At 49.9% G+C, this 18,313-nt stretch overlaps 1 protein-coding gene across 1 annotated transcript in view; it reads right to left on the bottom strand.

The window, feature by feature from the left end:
* Positions 1 to 18,313, bottom strand: part of mapkbp1 (mitogen-activated protein kinase binding protein 1) — a 339,461-nt gene that overhangs the window by 50,029 nt on the left and 271,119 nt on the right. The window contains 3 exon segments of the mRNA XM_038783933.1: positions 11,093 to 11,241; positions 12,707 to 12,832; positions 13,695 to 13,758. Of these exon segments, the coding sequence (XP_038639861.1) occupies positions 11,093 to 11,241; positions 12,707 to 12,832; positions 13,695 to 13,758 (339 nt within the window).

Below are 18,313 nucleotides of genomic sequence, written 5' to 3' on the forward strand. Positions count from 1 at the left end.
GCCAGGGATTCAGGTTCAATTCGAGCCTTGGATGAGTGTATGGAGTTTGCACGTTCCCCCCATGTCTGCGTGGGTTTCCTTCGGGTGCTCCAGTTTCCTCAAACAGTCCAAAATCCAAAGCAGGTTAGGTGGATTGGCCATGCTAAATTGTCCCTTAGTTTCCAGAGATGTGCAGGCTCCGTTACGGGGATAGGGCGAGGTGGACAGGTGATTGGACATTAGAGGGCTTTTTCGAAGGTCGGTACAGACTCAATGGGCTGAATGGCCTCGTTCTGCACTGTAGGGATTCTATGATTTATTATAATTTTACTGGTTAATAATGGACTCCCAGTATCTGTCACTCTAATGGTACTGCACTCCCTATCAGTCAGTACTACCAAAAACATATACTGTTGGACTCCCATTTTCTAACAACACTTAAGACGTACTCTTGCATTCCCATTGCCTAGTACAAGTAATATGATACTGTTGGACGACTTCCGGTGGTGGCATGTAGAAGGAGGTGGCACATGAGATAGTTCCCGCCAGAGCCCTTGCTTTTTTGTCCTTATAGCCTGGTTCCTGGTGAAAATTTCTGGAAAAACCCGTCCCATCCAACAGTTCTTTGTGAGAGGATGTCGAAGGCTGTGAAAAAGAACGTCGGAAAGAAGGGTATGAGTGGTAGCCCTTTAGCAGGGAAGGAGAAGGCGTGAAGCTCGCTGGGGCAAAGATGGCGGACGAAAGCGCGTCAAGTGGGGCCGCACCAATTACAGTGGATAAGCTGACGGAGGTAATGGCAGCCATGTTTGAGAGAAATAATGGAGGAAGCTGTTAAAGACCCTCAAAAAGTCGGTGGAAGATGGGGTGCGCCCGAAAAGAGAGAAATTGGGACTGACCTCTGAGACGGTGGGGGGAGCATGGAGAGGTGTTGAAGGGGACGGAGGAGACTTTGTCGCCAAACAGTGACCAGACAGATGGAAGCTGAGCTGCTGGTGGTGGAGGAGAGGAATAAGGGCCTGAGGGCGAAGGTTGAAGATAAGGAAAACCTCAGATATGGCAGAACCTCAAGATCATGGGGATGCCAGAGGGTGTGGAGGGCCTGAGGCCAACCGAGTACTTTGCTGAGATGTTTGCAAACTTTATTGGTGGGGGGGGGAGGGATGGGGCAGGAAACAGATATCCCCCCAACCCCCGAGCTGGACAGGGCCTACTGAACACCAAGGTGGAGGCCATAGCCAAATCTGTGATTGTGTTCTCAGTTTTTTTTAAATATTTTTATTCAACAAATTTTCACCATAAAAGAAAAAAAGACCAACACCAACAATATAAAAAACAATCACCGAAAACCAGGAAACCCTCCAACACCTCCCGATCCCACCCCCCTCAACAGTCAACAATAACCAACTCCTGAAAGTGCATAATGAACAAACCCCAACAATTGGAGAACCCCTCCTTCACCCCCCTCAGCTCAAACGTCACCTTCTGCAGGGTCAAAAACTTCAGCAGGTCTCCATCCTGCCTCGCCGAGACACAGGGTGGAGAGACTGACCTCCACCCCAACAAGACCCACCTCCAAGCGATCAGCGAGGTGAAGGCAAAGACATCTGCCTCAATTCTGCCGACAACTTAGGCCAGTCCGACACCCTGAAGATGGCTCCCAGGGAACTGGGATCTACATCCATATGCAAGATCCTCGAGATTGCACTGAACACCGTCCTTCAAAAACTTTCCAGCTTCGGGCAACATCAAAACATATGGACATGGTTTGCGGGGCCCCTCCCACATCACTCACAGATATCCTCCATCCCGTCGAACAGCTGGCACATTCTCGATTTTGTGAGGTGCGCCTGCATACTTCCTTCAGCTGTATCAGCCCCAACCTTGCACATGAAGTCGAGGCATTCACCCTCTGCAGCACCTCACACCACAGTCCCTCTTTCAGCAACCCCCCCCACCCAAGCTCCTCCTCCCAATTTGCCTTAATCCCCTCCATAGACACCCATCCTCCTGTAGCTTGCCGAAACAATCCCCCCTCTTCAGCCCCTCCCCTGTCAGCACTGCTTCCAGCAACAAAGAAGCCAATGCTATTGGGAAGGTCGGGTAAACCTTTCTTGCCAAGTCCCGAACCTGCAAGTACGTTAACTCTTCCCCCTGCGCCAAGCCATACTTCTCCCCCAACTCCTCTCAGCTCACGAATTGCCCACCCAGGAACAAATCCTTCAGTTTCTTTATCCCCCTCTTGTCCCATCTCCGAAACCTCTCATCCATCCCCCCCCGGCTTGAACCCATCATTCCCTCTAATCAGCATCCCCAGCTTTAAATGCTGCCGAAACTCCTCCAGATCTTCAATGTGGCCACCACCATCGAACTCACCGAAAACCTTCCTGGAGCCATCGGAAGCGGCGCCTTTGCCAGCGCCCGTAATCCCGACCCCCTACATGACCCCTTAACCCACCGGGCCTCCCCCTTCTTGATCCAACCCCGCACCTTCTCCACATTCGCCGCCCAATAATAGTACAGCAAGTTCGGGAGGCCAAACCCCCCCATCGTCTGTCGTTCTATCTGCAGAGCCACCCTCCTAATCTTGGCCACCCTCCACACCTCTCAACCCAACCCCACCCTCCCGGCCAAATGAACGAATTGTCCACCCCCTCTGAAGAAGGACTTTGATAAAAAAGACCGTTAGGCACTAAAAGAAAAACAAGAACCGTGACAAAACATTCATTTTAGCTGCCTGCACCCGATCCGCCTCAACAGATCGGCCTTCACCCTCTCTACCAAGCTAGTGAAACGATATCTTCAGAGTCCTCCCCAATCTCGGCCACCTGCACCCCCAAGTACCTATAGTGGGTTGCGGCCAAGCGGAATGGTAGCCCCCCCCCGCCCCACCCCCACTCTCAGCAGAGAGATCATAAAATACTCGTGCTCCGTTCCGAGATATACAGCAGCAGATCATTGGCATATAGGGGCACCCTGGGCGGAATTCTCTGATCTTGGGGCTAAGTGTTGACGCCGCCGTAAACGCCGGAGCGTTTTACGATGCCATCAACAGGCCCCTCGGATCAGCGCTCCTGCGCCGCACAGGGGGCCAGCACGGCACTGGAGAGCTTCACACTGCTCCAGTTGCTGATATGGGCGCCAACACAGGCACCGCCAGTCCGCACATGCGCGCTAGGGCCTGCGCGTGGGTTGCCTTCTCCGCGCCGGCCCCGACACAACATGGCAGAGAGCTGCAGGGGCCCGGGGCAGCGGAACATAGGCTCCCACCAGGATAATGAAATTAAATGAAAAGCCCGCCCGCAGATTGGTAGGCCTCAATCGCAGGCCAGGCCAATGTGGAGGCTCCCCCGGGGTCGGTTGCCCCCCCCCCACCCACCCCCAGGCCGCTCCCAGAAACATGAACGGCGAGGTCTCACCGGGTAGGACCATACAAGAACGGCGGCGGGCACTCAGCCCATCGCGCGGGGAGAATCACCGGGGTGGGGGGTGGCGCTTTCAACGGCCCCCGACCGGCCCCAACTCTCTGGCCCCCATCACCGGCACATACCTGCCCCCCTCCCCCCCCCGCCGGTCCACCACCACCTTCTCCATCTGAAACATCACCCTCTTGCCCACCAATACAGCTACCTCCTGAGCCCGACTGTCGGTAGAAAATCTGACTCACCCAACCCTTCCTAAGCCTCACCTGATCTTTCACCCTCAGATGGATCTCCTGCAGCAACACCACATTGGCATTTACGCTCTTCAAGTGTGTAAAAACCCTCAATCTCTTCTCCGGCCCCCCTCACGTTCCACGTCGCTATTATGACCTGGGGTGTCTCACACCCCAGCTCCTCCTATCCACCATCATCATGTCCACGGTACTAAAAACACGGGTGGCGCCGAGTCCAGAGGTTGCGATCTTTGGAGTGTCGGAAGATCCGGGAGTTCAGGGGGCGAAAGAGGCCGACGTCTTGGCCTTTGCTTCCTTGGTAGCCCAGAGATGGATCTTGTTAATGTGGAGAGACTCGAAACCCCCGAGTGTAGAGACCTGGGTTAGTGACGTGGCTGGGTTTCTCAGCTTCGAGAAAATAAAGTTTGCCTTAAGAGGGTCAATGTTAGGGTTCTCCTGGAGGTGGCAGCCGTTCGTCGACTTTCTCGGGGAAAATTAAAATGTCAGCAGATGCAGTACTCCAAAGGGGGGGGGGGGGGCGGATTGTTGTTGTATGGTTGAGGTGAGTGAAGGTTGGGCTGAGGGGGGGGGGGCGGGGGGGAATGTTTATTTTACCATGTTGATGTCATTGTTTATGTTACTGTTATAAAAATGTTCAAATACCTTAATAAAATATTATTTAAAAAAAAGAATATATTCCATGTTTTAGCATCAACTACTTCCTGTGGTAATGAATTCCACAGGCTCACCACTCTATGGGTGAAGAAATGTCTCCTCATCGCTGTCTGAAATGGTTTACCCCGAATCCTCAGACAGTGACCCCTGGTTCTGGACACACCTTTCACTAGGAACATCCTCCCTGCATCTACACTGTCTAGTCCTGTTAGAATTTTATAAGTCTCTATGAGATCGCCCTTCATTCTTCTGAACTCCAGCGAGAACAATCCCAACCTAGTCAATCTCTCCTCATATGACAGTCCCGCCATCCCTGGAATCAGTCTGGTAAACCTTCGCTGCACTCCCTCGAGAGCAAGAACATCCTTCCTCAGAAAAGAAGACCAAAACTGCACACAATATTCTAGGTGTGGCCTCACCAAGGCCCGGTATAATTGCAGCAACACATCCTTTATTCTGTATTCAAAATCTCTCGCAATGAAGGACAACATACCATTAGCCTCTTTACCACCTGCATGCTTACCTTCAGCGACTGGTGCACAAGGACACCCAGGTCCCGCTGCACACTCCCCTCTCCCAATTTACAACCATTCAGGTAGTAATCTGCATTCCTGTTTTTGCTTCCAAAGTGAATAACCTCACACTTATCCAAATTATACTGCATCTGCCATTGATTTGCCCACTCGCCCAACCTGTCCAGATCTTGCTGTAGGATCCCTGCACCCTCGTCATAGTTCACCCTCCCACCTAACTTGGTCTCATATGCAAACTTTGATATGTTACATTTTGTGCCCTCAACCAAATCATTAATATATACTGTGAATAGCACTGATCCCTGTGGCACCCCACTAGTTAATGCCTGCCAATTTGAAAAGGACCTATTAATTCCTACTCTTTGTTTCCTCTCTGCCAACCAGTATTCTATCCAGCTCAATACACTTCCCCCAATCCCATGCGCTTTAATTTTGCATAATAATCTCTTAGGCGGGACTTTGTCAAACACCTTCTGAAAGTCCAAATATACCACATCGACTGGCTCCCTTGTCAACTGTACTGGTTACATCTTCAAAGAATTCCAACAGATTTGTCAAGCATGATTTTCCCTTCATAAATCCATGCTGACTCTGACTGATCCTGCCACTGCTTTCTAAATGTTCCGCTATAAAATCCTTGATAATGGTTTCAAGAATTTTCCCCACTACCGATGTTAGGCTTACTGGTCTGTAATTCCCTGCTTTCTCTCTACCTCCCTTTTTGAATACAGGAGTGACATGAGCTGCCCTCCAATCTGCAGGGACTAGAATCTATAAAATCCCAGACGATGACCACCACGCATCCCTTTTTCCAGAGCCACCGCCTTAAGCACTCTGGGATGCAGATTCGCAGGCACTGGGGATTTATCCGCCTTTAATCCCATCAATTTTCCCAGCACCATGTCTCTAATAATGTTGATCTCCCTCAGTTCTTCCCTCTCACTAAACCTTTCATTCTCCAGCGTTTTTGGTATCTGATTTGCGTCCTCTTTTGTGAAGACAGAACCAAAGTATGAATTCAATTGCTCAGCCATTTCTTTGTCCCTTATTATGCATTCCCCTGTTTCTGTCTGTAGGGGGCCTACATTTCTCTTTACCAATCTCTTTCTCTTCACATATCTATAGAAACTCTGAGTGTCAGCCTTTATGTTCCCTGCAAGCTTCCTTTCGTACTGTACTTTCCCCATCTTAATCAATCCCTTCGTCCTTCATTGCTGAGTTCTAAACTGCTCCCAATCCTCAGATCTATTATTTTTCTTGGTCAATCTGTATGCTTCTTCCTTGGATCGTGTACTATTTCTAACTTCCTTTGTAAGCTATCGATTGGCCCTCTTATCCGCTTTGCTTTTGTGCCAGACAGGAATGAACAGTTGCTGCAGTTCCCCCATGTGTTCCTTGATTGTTTGCCATTGCCGAGACACTGTCATCACTTTAAGTAACTCTCCCCAATCCATCAAGGCCTCATATCTTCATAGTTTCCTTTATTAAGATTCAGCACCCTATTCTCCAAATCAACTAATTCTCTCTCCACCTTGATAAAAAAATTCTATCATGTTATGGTCGCTCATCCCCAAGGGGTCTCGCACAGCCAGACTGGCAATAATTCCCTTCTCATTACACAGTACCCAGTCTAAGATGGCCTGCTCTCTAGTTGGTTCCTCCACAAATTGGTCAAGAAAACCATCCTGTATACACTCCAGGAATTCCTCCTCTATGGCATTGTGGCTAATTTGATTTGCCCAATCTATGTGAAGACTAAAATCACCTATGATCACCGATATTCCCTTATTACATGCATCTCTAATTTTGTGTTTAATGCCATTGCCAACCTCACCACTGCAGTTTGGGGGTCTATATATGACACCCACTAATATTTTTGCCCCATGGTATTTCTCAACTCTACCCATACAGATTCCACATTGTCAGAGCTAATATCCTTTCTCACTATTGTGTTAATTTCCTCTTTAACCAGCAGAGCCACGCCACCACCTTTTCTTTTATGCCTGTCCTTCATAAATACTGAAAGCCCTGGGACATTCAGTTCCCATCCCTGGTCACCCTGCCTCCGTATTCCCAATTATATCATACCCATTTATAACTATCTGCGCAATTAGTTCATCCACTTTATTGCAAATGCTCCATGTATTAAGGCACAGAGCCTTTAAGTTTGTCTTTTTCACAATGTTTGTCTTGCTCCCAATATTTTTCTCTTTTGCTCTGTTTGAATTTTGACCTTGGTTTCTCCACCTATCACGTTTCTTATTAACTTTTCTACCTTTTGTTTTTGTCCTTGCCCCCTCTTTCTCTGACTCCTTGCATGGGTTCCCATCCCCTGGCATATTAGTTTAAACCCTTCCCAACTGCTCTAGCAAATAGCCCCCCTAGGACATCAGTTCCAGTCCTGTCCAGGTGTAACCCGTCCAGTTTGTACAGGTCCCACCTCCCCCAGAACCAGTTCCAATGTCCCATGAATCTGAAACCCTCCCCTTGACACCATCTCTTCAGCCACAAATTCATCCTCTATATCCTGTCATTTCTACTCTGACTAGCACGTGGCACCGGTAGTAATCCTGACATCACTAGCTTCGAGGTCCGATTTCTTAAATTCCTTCCTAGCTCCCTGTATTTTGCTTTTAGGACCTCATCCCTTTTTTTACCTATGTTGTTTGTACCGATGTGTACAGAACAAGAAAAAACCAAAACGAGCGATAAAGGCTAAGCACAGTCCCCATCCCCTCAGTCCAAGTACAATCCCAGTCCCGTCTCTCATTTCAGTCTCAGCCCTTCGGCCTTCACGAACGCCTCCGCCGCCTTCACCGTCTTGAAGTAGCAGTCCCTCGAATTGTAGGTCACCCTCAGCTTTGCCGGGTAGACCTCCCTCCGTTACTGTACAGTGCCGCCTTCACCCATCCGCTTTCCCGCCAGTTCCAGCGTCAAGTCTTGGTATATTCGAATACCAACGAATTCCACTTCACCTCACTCCTTTACTTCACCCAACTCAGGTCTTCTCCTCAATGTGAAACTTATGAAAGCAAATTATAACTGCCTTTGGTGGCTCATTTGCTTTTGGCCTGGGCCTGAGCGACCGATGTGCTGTGTCCAGCTCATATTGGGAGGGTTCTTCCCCCTCTCCCAACAGCTCTGCCAACATCTTTGCGAAGTACAATTGAGGCGGAAGGTGGCCTCCTGAGAGATTATTCAGGTCAGAGACTCGGGTGGGAGGCTGGTGTCCAGCCAGACAAAGTCAATGGGGCATTTGAAAGGTTCTATAGGAACATTCATAGGTCGGAGCCGCCTGGGGAGGGGTCGGATATGATGGAGTTTTGGCGGGTTTAGATTGTCCCAAGGTGATGGTGGAAGAGCGCAAAGGGCTGGAAGAACCGTTGGGGGCAGAGGAGGTCTTGACAGCTACAGGGCGATTGCAGACTGGTGAGGCTCCAGGGCTGGACGGGTTTGCAGGACAGTTGGTACCGTTATTGGTGGAGATGTCAGAGGATTCGATAACATGGGGTTCCCTACCCACGATGCTACTGCAAGCACCCATTTCACTTCTTTTAAAAAAGAATAAGGATGCGGTGGAATGCGGGTCGTAGCGCCCTATTTCTTTACTGAACGTAGATGTTGAGATATTGGCCAAAGGGGCTGGCACTAAGGCTGGAGTAGTGTCTCCTTCGAGTTATCAGGGAGCATCAGATAGCTTTTGTTAAAGGCCGGCAATTGTCGACTAACGTGCAGCAATTGTTAAATGTGGTGCTGTCCCTGTTGGAGGGGCCGGAACCACAGGTAATCGTGGCACTGGATGCCGGGAAGGCATTTGACAGAGTAGAATGGGGGTATTTGTTTGGAGAAGTTTCTGTCTTGGGGACTACTGTTGTACAAAGCCCTGAAAGCCAGTGTCCGCACAAATAACATGAGCTTGGAGTATTTCCAATTAAACAGGTGAACGTGACAGGGGGTGCCCCATGTCCCCCATCTTGTTTGCATTGGCGGTAGGGCCTTTGGCCATCAAACTGAGGGCTTTGGGTAGGTGGAGGGGGATAATGGGGAGAGGGGTGGAGCACAGGGTGTCCTTGTACGCTGATGATCTCTTACTGTACGTGACGGCCCGATCCCCACCATGGGCAACATAATGGGGCTGCTGAGGTGCTTTGGCTCTTTCACAGGGTTTAAGTTATGCAACCGGAGGGGGGGTAAGGTGGGGTATTCCTTATTATAGTTTCTATTTTTTTTTCTCTGCGGTTATGTAACTTAACATTGTGTTAATTTAAGTTGTTGTTAATATGTTGTGTTGTTCATTGAGGAGGGGCGAATGTTTATGATTGCTATCATTATTGTTATTGTTGGTATTTTATTATGTTGAATAAATTCAACATTTTTCAATAAAATTATTTTCTAAAAAAGTTATGCTACCAGCATGGTAGCATTGTGGATAGCATAATCGCTTCACAGCTCCAGGGTCCCAGGTTCGATTCCGGCTTGGGTCACTGTCTGTACGAAGTCTGCACATCCTCCCCGTGTGTGCGTGGGTTTCCTCCGGGTGCCCCGGTTTCCTCCCACAGTCCAAAGATGTGCAGGTTAGGTGGATTGGCCATGATAAATTGTCCTTAGTGTCCAAATTGCCCTTAGTGTTGGGTGGGGTTACTGGGTTATGGGGATAGGGTGGAGGTGTTGACTTTGGGTAGGGTGCTCTTTCCAAGAGCCGGTGCAGACTTGATGGGCCGAGTGGTCTCCTCCTGCACTGTAAATTCTATGATTCTAAGTTGAACTTGGAAAAATGTGAGCGCTCCCAGTTAATCCCCCGGGAATGGGAGTCAGTCTGGGGGTGCTGCTGTTCCGGTTGACTGATTCCAACCTTAGGTACCTGGGGATTCAGGTGGCCCAGGGCTGGGCCTGGCTCCGTTGGCTGATTTATATGAGGTTGGTGGGTAGGGTGAGGAATGATCTGCAGAAGTGGGACAATCTTCCTCTGTCCTTGGTGGGCATGTTCAGTCAGTCAAGATGAACATTTTGCCAAGATTTCTGTTCTTGTTCCACTGTTTGCCAGTCTGTCTGCCTAGATAATGTTTTGGGGGAGTCGGAAAATTGATCATGTCCTTTATATGAGGGGGCAAGCCCACGAGGATCTGAAGGACAGCCCATCAGAGGAATGGACAGTCAGGGGGCATAACTCAAGAGATTCAAGTGCACAGTGAGGGGAGCAATTGAGGGGTTTTACCAAAGAGGACAGACCTTTATTGGGTATTTCAAAGAACTGATCATTGTTCAGCATAGTGGTTAGCACAATTGCTTCACAGCTCCAGGGTCCCAGGTTCGATTCCCGGCTTGGTTCACTGTCTGTGCGGAGTCTGCACGTTCTCCCCGTGTCTGCGTGGGTTTCCTCCGGGTGCTCCGGTTTCCTCCCACAGTCCAAAGATGTGCAGGTTCGGTGGATTGGCCATGCTAAATTGCCCTTAGTATCCAAAATTGCCCTTAGGGTTGGGTAGGGTTACTGGGTTATGAGGATAGGGTGGAGATGTGGGCTTGGGTCGGGTGCTCTTTCAAAGAGCCGGTACAGACTCGATGGGCCGAATGGCCTCCTTCTGCACTGTAAACTCTATGAATGGGGGGGGGTTAGGTCTTTAGGAGGGGTGGGGTTAGGTTCTGGGCTGTTATATATACGAATGGGGTGGGTGCATCGAGTCAGTTATGTTGTTTTGTATTGTCTATAAAATGGAAAAAGTTAAATAAAAATTAATAGTTTAAAAATGACACTGTTGGACTCCCATTGCTCACAACCTGTAATGGTGCAGTTTTGGACTGCTTTTGCTCAGGTTCACAAATGATACAGTGTTGGGATTCCTATCACTACAAGCCTGCGATATTTACAGTGTTCAACTCCCCTGGCCTGGTTAAGTATAATGGACTTGCACAATCTCAATATTCTGCTGGAAGGGCTTTAGATTCCTGTTACATTAACGCTCTAGGGGTACTTCCATCGTTGTACCACATTTCTGGCAGTAGTTATAGGTAGTAACCTACTGTCCATGCAGAATGGTTAGGAAGGTGAAGAATTGGGTGGCACCCGATGTCCACAATGTACCCTTGGATTAGCTGGCAAATCCAGAGAGTGACAGATCCCGTAGGCTGTTTATTTACTCTAATGCAGCCTTTTCAACAAACTCAAAGAGCTGGTGGAAGGCTGAAGGGCACTAGCTCTGTTTTCACACAACTATCCTTACCCGTCTCCAGTCTGAACAGGTCAGAGTGGACCTACCAGTGCCTGCATCCGCGAGACCTCGTTTTGGCATTGCATGCGTGGAACCCTCACAGTGACCTTCCTCCTCCTCATTTCCATCTTCCTCGGCTTCTTTCTCACTGTCGGAGGACATGGCCGTCTGAGCAGCAACGTCAAATGTTTCCCGCCTGCGGGGAGGGAGTGGGGTGGGGAGTGAAGAAAGATGGATGAATATTGCAATCTGGAATGAGCTGCTTTCTTGTCACAAACAGAGAGAACCAGAGAGAGTGAAATAAAGGAAGTTGGAGAGGGAAATATGAAGCTGGAGACTGGGATATAGAGAAAAAGAGATGAAAGGGAGAGATATGGACAGGGTGGAAGAGAGAGATAGTGTTAAAGATGGAGATAGTGAAGGATCCAAAAGAGCAATTAGTCTTTTTTTTCCAAAATATAATAACACAGTATTCAATGTTAATAACTCTGTGTAATACTGTTCAGTCCACGTAGGTTCCCCATTGCTGTGAGAGTTCAATGACAGTTCTCCAAATCATTTCACTACCTCTGTATTCTGTCAAATATCCAGTCCTCATGACCCATAATTTCCGCTAGTTAAACATTGGGAATATCCAAGCCATTGCCCCCTCCCCCGTCATTGCTCACTACCTCCTATGCCCCCCCCCCCCCCCCCCCCGCCCCGCCCCCTCCACCGCCGCCGCCCCGGGTTCTCTACAAGCTATGGCAACCAGGACTCAGCAACGTCTCACAAAAGCAAGATTACTTCCCCAGCGATATGCAGTGAGTGGAGGATAATTTGATAGTATCAATTCTGTATGTGAAAACACTCCTCCAGCCAGGATTGACAGGACATTATCCAATCACCTCCATTCTACCCAGGATCTGTGGTATTACTGGACACAGGCCTTTCTAAGAATTGTGGATTGACTCCTCATCTTATACAGTGGGCAAATCACATTAGCATCAATGCTGTAGGCAGTGGGGACCTTAGTCTCTGTACTTAAGTTGTTGCTGTACAAAGTTGATCAGAGATAAAAGGTGACGCTGGAGGTCAGTTGAAGGAACTGGATTTTACAAATTGGCCACAGTCCTCGTGTTTCTGCCTGTATATTGGGAAAGTGGTTCATAGTTAGCTGCAACATCCATCCACTCAATTGATCAGGGAGGTGGTGATGCAGTGGTATTGTTGCTGGATTAATAATCCAGAGACCCAGGGTAATGCTCTGAGGATCCAGGTTTGATTCCCACCATGGTAGCTGGTGAAATGTGAATTCAATGAAAAATAAAATCTGGAATTAAAAGTCTAATGGTGACTATGAAACTATTGTCGTATTTTTTTGGACATACTAATCTGGTTCACTAATGCCGTTTAGGGAAGGAAATCTGCTCTCCAGGTATGGTCTGGCCTACATGTGAATCCTAGTCCACAGTAGTGTTGTTGACTCTTTAATGCCCTTTGAAATGGCCTCACAAGCCACTCAGTTCAAGGGAAATTAGGAGTGGGCAATAAATGCTGACCCAGCCAGCGATGTCCACATCCCATGAATGAATTTAAAAACACAGATACTTTAGTTCCTCTCTCCTCGAAGGCATAGTTTTCTCCCTCTCCCCAACATGGCAGTCTTGCTGTTCCTGTACCTGTTTGGAGTGGATTGTTTCCGTGGAGGTGTCTTCATTGGCTTTTTCTCCTTCTGCCTGATCTCGGCCAACCTCTGCCTCATGTTAATGGTCAACTCTGAGCTGAGCCGCCAGATGAATATACAGCTGTGGGGAACGCAGGCACATCAGTCATATCAAAAGCAGCTAAACACCACAAATCTTTCACTCTGCCCCTTTCCCAATACCGGTCCGATCAGATGCTGGTAGATTGGTGGGAATGATAGGAGCTGGTTCAATTCTCTCTCCGTTCAACCTTTCATGCAATGAACTCGAGGCAGGGAAAGAGAGAGTGTCCGTGTGGAGTTTGCACATTCTCCCCGTGTTTGCCTGAGTCTCGCCCCCACAACCCAAAAAGATGCGCAGGGTAGGTGAATTGGCCACGCTAAATTGCCCCTTAAATGGAACAAAAAGAATTGAGTACTCAAAATTTATATTAAAAAAGAGAAAGAGCATGTGCTTCAAGCAAAAAGGAAACACAGAAAGACATGGACACATAATACAAAGGTTATATAAAAGTTAGGGCGACACGGTGGCACAGTGGTTAGCACTGCTGCCTCACAGCATTAGGGATCCAGGTTCGATTCCAGCCTTGGGTGACTGTCTGTGTGATGTTTGCACTTTCTCCCCAAGTCTGCATGAGTTTCCTCCAGGTGCTCCGGTTTCCTCTCACAGTCCAAAGTTGTGTAAGTTAGGTGAATGGGCCACGCTAAATTGCTCCTTAGTGTCCAAAGGTTAGTTGGGGGTTACGTGGTTAGGGCGGGGGAATTGGCCGAGGTAGGGTGCTCTTTCGGAGGGTCGGTGCAGACTTGATGGGCCGGATGGCCTCTTTCTGCACTGTAGGAATTGTATGATTATCAACCTTACTGGTTTAACAGGAACAGATAAAGTGCTAAATTGCAAAACACTGTAATAAGGACAGAGGAAACTTCAAGATGTGAATGGCAATACAGGCAGAGAAAATCCATACCTGTCTCCGGACACAGAGATGAGGTGTTTACAGTCGTTGGTGAATTTCATTCCTGTAACTATCTCTGGAAAAAAAAAACACAATCATTGTAGAAACCAGCCTGTTAATGGCGGCCAACTTGACTGATGTATGCCAATGAGGATGGTTCTGACCTACATGGATTAGTGAACAAACTTTCAACTATTCAGAATTTAGAAGAACAATGGCCAGGATTTTCGGCCCCACTGCAACTCAATGGACTTTTGACCGGTCAGCTGCATCCCGCTGGCCCACCGCATCCCCCTGGGTCCACTGCATCCCCTGGCCCACCCCATTCCCCTGGCCCACTGCATTCCCCGGCCCACTGCATCCCCCTGGCCCACTGCATCCCCCTGGCCCACTGCATCCCCCTGGCCCACCCCATTCCCCTGGCCCACTGCATCCCCCTGGCCCACTGCATCCCCCTGGCCCACTGCATCCCCCTGGCCCACTGCAACCCCCTGGCCCACTGCATCCCCCTGGCCCACCACACCCTCTGGCCCACCACACCCCCTGGCCCACCCCATTCCCCTGGCCCACTGCATCCCCCTGGCCCACTGCATCCCCCTGGCCCACTGCATCCCCCTGGCCCACTGCAACCCCCTGGCCCACTGCATCCCCCTGGCCCACCACACCCTCTGGCCCACCACACCCCCTGGCCCACCCCATTCCCCTGGCCCACTGCATCCCCCTGGCCCACCACACCCTCTGGCCCACCCCATTCCCCTGGCCCACTGCATCCCCCTGGCCCACCCCATCCCCCTGGCCCACTGCATCCCCCTGGCCCACCACACCCCCTGGCCCACCCCATCCACCTGGCCCACTGCATCCCCCTGGCCCACCGCATCCCCCTGGCCCACTGCATCCCCCTGGCCCACTGCATCCCCCTGGCCCACCCCATCCCCCTGGCCCACTCCATCCCCCTGGCCCACCGCAGCCCCCTGGCCCACTGCATCCCCCTGGCCCACTGCATCCCCCTGGCCCACCCCATCCCCCTGGCCCACCGCATCCCGCTGGCCCACTGCATCCCCCTGGCCCACTGCATCCCCCTGGCCCACCGCATCCCCCTGGCCCACTGCATCCCCCTGGCCCACCCCATCCCCCTGGCCCACCCCATCCACCTGGCCCACTGCATCCCCCTGGCCCACTGCATCCCCCTGGCCCACCCCATCCCCCTGGCCCACCCCATTCCCCTGGCCCACCGCATCCCCTGGCCCACCCCATCCCCCTGGCCCACCCCATCCCCCTGGCCCACCCCATCCACCTGGCCCACTGCATCCCCCTGGCCCACCGCATCCCCCTGGCCCACTGCATCCCCCTGGCCCACTGCATCCCCTGGCCCACCCCATCCCCCTGGCCCACTGCATCCCCCTGGCCCACCGCATCCCCCTGGCCCACCGCATCCCCCTGGCCCACTGCATCCCCCTGGCCCACCCCATCCCCCTGGCCCACCGCATCCCGCTGGCCCACCGCATCCCCCTGGCCCACCCCATCCCCCTGGCCCACTGCATCCCCCTGGCCCACTGCATCCCGCTGGCCCACCGCATCCCCCTGGCCCACCCCATCCCGCTGGCCCACCGCATCCCCCTGGCCCACTGCATCCCCCTGGCCCACTGCATCCCCCTGGCCCACCCCATTCCCCTGGCCCACCCCATTCCCCTGGCCCACTGCATCCCCCTGGCCCACCGCATCCCCCTGGCCCACTGCATCCCCCTGGCCCACTGCATCCCCCTGGCCCACCCCATCCCCCTGGTCCACTGCATCCCCCTGGCCCACCTCTGATTCTTTTGCCAATTAGCACACATGTGTGACTTCTTGGTTACTGTCCTTTCTGCCACTCTACTTATTTACTCTACCAAACCCCTTCATGATCTTGAACACCTCCATCAAATCTTTCCTTTAAAATCCCCAGTTTCTCCACACAACTGGCATCCGTCATCCCTGTTCCCGTTTTTAGTAAAGTTCCTCTGCACCCTCACTGAGGCCTTGCAATGCTTCCTAAAGCATTATGCGCACAAGTTATCACAAACCTCCAGCTGAAACCGGGATGGTATTTTATAAAGATTTTAGCGTAACTCACTTGCTTTCGGACTCAATGCCTCCATTCATAAAGCCAAGGATACCATTTGCATTTTTGACAGCTTTCTCAACTTATTCCGCCACCTTCAAAGAGGTGCATATGTAAACTCCCAGGTCTCCCTTTATAATTGTACCATTTAGTTCACATTGCCTCTCACCGTTCCTCTCAAAATTGATCACTTTCCATGTATCTGTGTTAAATTCCATCGGCCATCTGTCTTCCTACTTCACCAGTCTTTCTAGTCCTCCTGATGTCCAGCACCGTCCTTACTGTTCGCTACATTTTCAAGTTTCACATTATTTTCAAACTTTGAAAACATGTCCTGAACACTCAAGTCCAGGTCAGTAATACATATAAACAAATCAGCGCTCCTTATATCAATTCCTGGGGAACACCACGACGGAACGTTCCTCCAATATGAAAAACAGCCAATTCCCAATACTCTGCTTTCTGTCTCGGAGCCAGATTCATATTCATGCTGCCACTGTCTCTCTAATAATGGTATAAAAGTTGTGAATGCCAGTGTCGTGACTTTGAGACTCAGTTCATAGTTTGAACTATTGAGCTAGAATTTGCTGACCATTCTCTTGGTGACTGTCTTCGTTTTTTCTGATAAATTTAGAGTACCCAATTCATATTTTCCAATTAAGGGGCAATTTAGCGTGTCCAATCCACCTCTCCTGCACATCTTTGGGTTGTGGGGGCGAAACCCACGCAAACACGGAGGGAATGTGCAAACTCCACACGGACAGTGACCCAGAGCCGGAATCGAACCTGGGACCTCGGTGCCGTGAGGCTGCAGTGCTACCACTGCGCCACCGTGCCACCCCTGTTGTCAGTTATGACAAGCTTTCGGGGGGACATTCATCAGACTTGGCAGGACTTGCTGCATTTTGTGGATATGTTTCGATCTAGACGGTCCCTCTATTTATTTGTCTGTCAAGCCAATACATTTTCTGCTGCTGGACCCCACCCCCCCTCCACTCTGTAATGGACTTTGGCCAGTGCTCACCTCTTGTTGCCTAACTTGGTCTCTCAGACATTTCTCATTTCTAGGACACAGGCTTTCCCCTGGACCGCAATGTTCTGCCTCATCCTGCTCTTATGCCCATATTCCTGTTGTATTTCTATGTTTGCTTCATACAAACTTAGCAATCTCACACAGGACTGGTAAACTAAACGTAGGTTCAATTTATTTGAAGATGTAACACGGGATTGCTCAGCAGACAGATTTACTATAAGGATTTAACAGTTATTGTTAATAGGAAAGTACAGGTGTAAAGCCTTCGCACCACGTGCTGCTAGCTGAAATGAAAGCTCTCTCTGAACAATGTCTGCTGGGTCACACGGTTTACATCCTGGCTACTTACTCATTAGCATATACTCTCTTAAAGCGATATCACAACGATTCCCAACCTATTAAACTACAACATTCACTACCCTGCCTGATTTTGATGCACTCTTCCTTGAATTTTCATTCACGATGGCAATGAGTAATACCCAGAGTATTCCTAAAAACCACAGTGGCAATGCATGTGAGCCACACCCCAAACACAAGTGGTGCCAATGCAGACAGGGCAAATGGGCACCATTTTTGGTCCATATGATGCACAGCCCCTAGTGTAATATTACTCTCAAGTCTCTCAGTGATTGACTAGCACTCAGGCCCATGTTACAAGTGCCACGTGTATTGCATAGTAAGCAGACTGCATTTGTATGTCACAAGTTTATCACAGCTCGGAGTTTCCTTTGACAGACCCAAGATCTATTATGTGGCTTCAAAGATTGTTGACGTTAGGTCGTAGTTATGTCACACTCATAAGTACAAGTCTCTTCAATCATTTAAAGTCATTTATCAACCCTCCATCTGACCAAATCACTGCCCAAGAAACTGCCCAGAAGCACAAATGTGAGAATATTCCCACTGTCTGTATTCAAGGGGCCTTCACACACATTATGACCAGGTTTTCAAACGGGACAGGAAACAAAGTCATTTTTCAATTCTTTTTAATTGCGACTTCTTGAGCTCTTTAACAAAACAAAAAAGATCCTTGTAAGGCCTGCTCTGAACGCTCTGTTATTTTCAATGCATTTTTATAGCAAGGTAGAAATCACATTAAAAATGAAAAGCTTTCCCAGTTGTTGCATCGTAAACACACTCTGCCTAATGTGCTTGAATGATGGCCGAATGAGCCGAAAGGTTTCAAACTCAGAGGGGGAACAGATGGGGTGAGTCTGACGTTTCCTGGGGCCAGAATTTTATGTTGCTCAGGTGGTAGTACCTGACCCGGAAGCATGTGAAATCGCGTGAGAAGGTGCTGGGCACACGTCCCGATATCACTGCGCACCTGCGTGATATTTCAGTCGTCGGGCATGCATGAGAGTCGGAAATGCGCCCGCTGACATTAAACCCATCAAGAAATCAATTAAAAGCAATTTCATGTGGCCTGTCTACATTTACGGCTGGCCTGTTTGGCCAGGCAGCCCTTACATTTTAGCTAAAACCTCGATCCAGGGTGGG

The sequence above is a fragment of the Scyliorhinus canicula genome, chromosome 2 (genome assembly GCF_902713615.1).
Source record: "Scyliorhinus canicula chromosome 2, sScyCan1.1, whole genome shotgun sequence".
NCBI classification, from domain to species: domain Eukaryota; kingdom Metazoa; phylum Chordata; class Chondrichthyes; order Carcharhiniformes; family Scyliorhinidae; genus Scyliorhinus; species Scyliorhinus canicula.